The 3,623-nt window shown below is 37.0% G+C and overlaps 1 protein-coding gene across 2 annotated transcripts in view; it reads right to left on the minus strand.

The window, feature by feature from the left end:
- The window catches only part of SERPINB2 (serpin family B member 2), a 26,853-nt gene extending 23,498 nt beyond the window's left edge, over positions 1-3,355 (minus strand). Inside the window, exon 1 of one of the 2 annotated variants that reach the window (XM_069100213.1) lies at positions 3,205-3,355. In XM_069100213.1, the coding sequence (XP_068956314.1) occupies positions 3,205-3,345 (141 nt within the window). In that variant the 5' untranslated portion in view covers positions 3,346-3,355. The remainder of the gene's footprint in view (positions 1-3,204) is intronic. The other variant, XM_069100214.1, reaches the window with a different exon arrangement.
- Between the last annotated feature and the right edge of the window lie 268 nt (positions 3,356-3,623).

Genomic DNA, 3,623 nt, shown 5'->3' on the forward strand with positions numbered 1-3,623 from the left:
GTGTAGCGCAGGGGATCACCTTCACTACAGTAGCAATCTCAATAGGGTTTATTTTCGGGGGAGGGCTTATTTTAGAGGAATCTTACACAGTAAGGGGAGGGCTTATTTTTGGGATAAGTCTTATTATCGGGGAAACATGGTATATGGTGGGACTCCCATACAGGAAAGGAAAACATTCATATAGCACCTACTATGTGCCAGGAACCATGCTTTGTAAATATTATCTTTTTTGATCCTCAACAACTCTAGGAGCCCCATTTTCCATTTGAGGAAACTGAGGTACACAGAAGCACAGGTTCATACAACTGCTAAATGACTGAAGTCAAATTTGAACTCAAGTCCATTAGATTGTAAGTTCTTTCAGGGCAGAAATTATCTTTTGCCTCTTTTTGTGTCCCCAGCACTTGGCACAATGCCTGACACATAGTAGGTACTTAATAAATGTTTACTGAATGAATGAAATTCTTCCCTATTGCACATGCAACTCTAGGCATAGCACTTGACCTCCTACCTGTGTGTATTTTCACAGGCTATTCTCTCTGCCCTACCTACACCCTCATCAACGCCATGCTTACAATGCTCTTCTCTCCTCAGCTCCAATTCTTGGAATCTCTAGCTTCCTTCAAGGTTCACTTGAAGGGCCACCTCCTACAAGAGTTCTTTCCTGATTACCTTCATTGTTAAGGCTCACCTCTCTCTAAATAATGATGTTTTTATTTTGTATTTTCTACTTCCCAGGGCCCATGCTGTTTTTTCTTCAGGTAGAATCTCTGTGGTTGGGGATTGACTGGTTTTTGTCTTTGTATCTCCAACCCTTAGCATAGTGCCCAGCCCATAGTAGCTGCTTAATTAATCCTTGTTGAATTGAACAGAATGGAACCTTTTCAACCCATAGTTGGTTGATGGACCTATGTCCAAATTTCAAATATCGATGTGAACTTCTGTAAGAGAAGCTAGGTGGCACAGTAGATAGAATCCTGGGCCTGGAATGAGGAAAACCTGAATTAAATTTGTTCTCTGATACTGACTAGCTGTGTGACCCTGGCAAGTCACTTAATCCTGTTTGCCTCAGTTTCCTCATCTGTGAAATGAGCTGGAGAACAAATGTCAAACCACTCTAGTATCTCTGCCGAGAAAACCCCAAGCGGGGTCTCAAAGAGTCAGACACGACTAAAATGACAGAACAACAATGAACTTGGGTGAGTCCTGTTACATCCTCAGCCTCAGCTTTCATCTATAAAATGAAAGGATTGAACTGAATGTTCTCTAATGTTCTTTCTGGCTATAAACCCAACCACCTCCTATGAGTCTTAATACAAAGATTTATTTTGCATAAATACAGTGTCAAAAGCTAATGATTACAAACTTTTAGGAGCTTTAACACAGAGGTCCCTTGTAATCCCATACAAATCATACCCCCTTCTTAGTTGGACTCACCTGTCCAAGTCACTGTTGCCACTGTAAGCTCAGAATGTTGAGGTTTTGTTTGCTTTTTGTGGGACTTTTTGGCTTAACTGCTAATACCATAAAGTTAGTTATAAAGGGACAACAAATGACATCAAAGCAGAAAATGCCTGTTGTTAATTTCTCAGTGATGTAATAAATGATAATACTTCCTTAGATGACAAACAATTGTTTCTTAATTAATGTTATCCTTGGAAAGGACATTATTATAGAATAAATATTATCCTTGGAAATAATGAAAATAAATAGTTTGCAAACAGCTTGAACTTGTTGCTGCTTCTGCTGGTTCTCACACATGAGAAAAGGTCCCTTAGGCTTTGGCAAGGCTATCAGATATCAGAATTTGATCAAACCCTAAAAACTACAGACTCTGCCTATGGCTCCACTCCCTTTAACCTAGATCCATATTGGTCATGGGAAGGTTTCTGTATCCTTTACTACTATATGGTAGCAACACATGGAGAATGAAACCAAAATAAAGAACTGTAAAACAAGATGAACAGGCTTGTTTTTTCAAATAAATCTTCTCCCAAATAATCATCACATCTCATCCACACCCAAAAGGAAAAAAGAAAAGCAGTTTTGTCAATTTGGTACTTTGTGTGATGGAGAATAATTTATGTATCAATATGGAACCATAATTTGGAAACAAATGGTCAACTTGGTTAATCAATTAACCGGTCAGTGTTGTCAAATTGTCAAATTATTAGTAAGAATATTTTCCCCCTTATTTGATGAATCCAATTCCTTGAATGAATCAACATATTTGGGAGTCTAGTTGACAGAAACATTCCACAAGAAAATTCCCTAACTCCTCCACATTGTGGTCACCAATTAATAATGAAAGCAATAAAGCTTCACTGATGAAAGTTACTGATTGAAGTTCATTCCCTCTACTCAAATACTCCTTCAGGTATTCAAATTTGCTTAAAAGTGAGGAGTAGAGTGAAAATAAAAATAGCCTTATTCATAGTTTTGTTGCTTTATCCTAGAATATATATTTTCAAGAAAAAAGGCAGTTTTATTTGGGTAGCATTCATAAGAATAAAGATTCACATCTGGATTTTAAATATCATCGTATCTAACTCTCTAATTTTACAGAAAGGAAAATTGAGGCCCAGGGAGATTAAAAAATGTGTGCAAAGCCACAGAGACAGTAAGTGCCTGAGCAGAGACTTGAACTCAAGTCCTGTGACTTGAAATTTAGCAGTTTCTCTCCCATTCCATATTATTTATAGTCATTAAATAGAGAACCACAAATTTTCAAGATACAATGCTATTTCAAGATATAATCCTAATTTGTCCCATGGAATTAAATTAAATATCTTCAATATAAATGCAATCTAAAAATTCATAGAATGCATCCCAGCTCTTGATTTAGCAGGAAAAGTTTTAATCTGGAGTCTATGAATTTAGGTGTTTTTCTTAATTGATAATTGCATCTTAATATAGTTTGTTCCCTTCGAAATCCTATGTGTTATATTTCATATAGTCTGAGAATAGGTTTCTCCAGGCTGCCAAAGGGGTCTATAACATAAAAAAGTGAAGTCTTGGCCCTAAAACATGTTAAAATATCAAACTAAAACATTTTCTTTTCCTTTCAAAAGCCTTACAACTGCCATTTGATTTCCCATTAGATGTTCCCCTACATTTCTATCTTCAAAATATTAGTAATACTAGTAAGAAACCATAGTGAAACCCCACTTCCCATAAAAATTGTCACAGGAAAAGTTACCATACCTTTGAGATTGAGGTGCTGTTCTCTTGATAGCTAAGGTTTCTCTCTGGCTTACTCCAATTTACATGTAGGGATGACTGACTGGTTTTATAGTGCATTCTTGCCACTCCCAAGCCACTTTTCCATTTTTTTTTCTTTATCATTCAGAGTGATTCAACATTTTACTCAGAAAGTCATCAGTAGAATAGTAATGCTTATCTGTGTAGAGGCAGAAACTCGAGAAAGCTATTGGGAAAGTGACATCATGCAGAAACTTTGGAATTTGGCAATAACCATACAAGTTAATCAAAAGGGGCTGAAGCTTTTCAGCAGCTGAGGCTTTCTCATTCTAGGGCACCCCTTTCAACCTCTCCTCCCTTATCTGAGGGATACCACAGTAAACATATTTGGTTGTTCTTTTTAGAAACAATGGGCTCATTTC

Source organism: Petaurus breviceps, unplaced genomic scaffold (genome assembly GCF_028583685.1).
Source record: "Petaurus breviceps papuanus isolate PSGF00001 unplaced genomic scaffold, PetGlider_PUasm1.0 38, whole genome shotgun sequence".
NCBI lineage: Eukaryota > Metazoa > Chordata > Mammalia > Diprotodontia > Petauridae > Petaurus > Petaurus breviceps.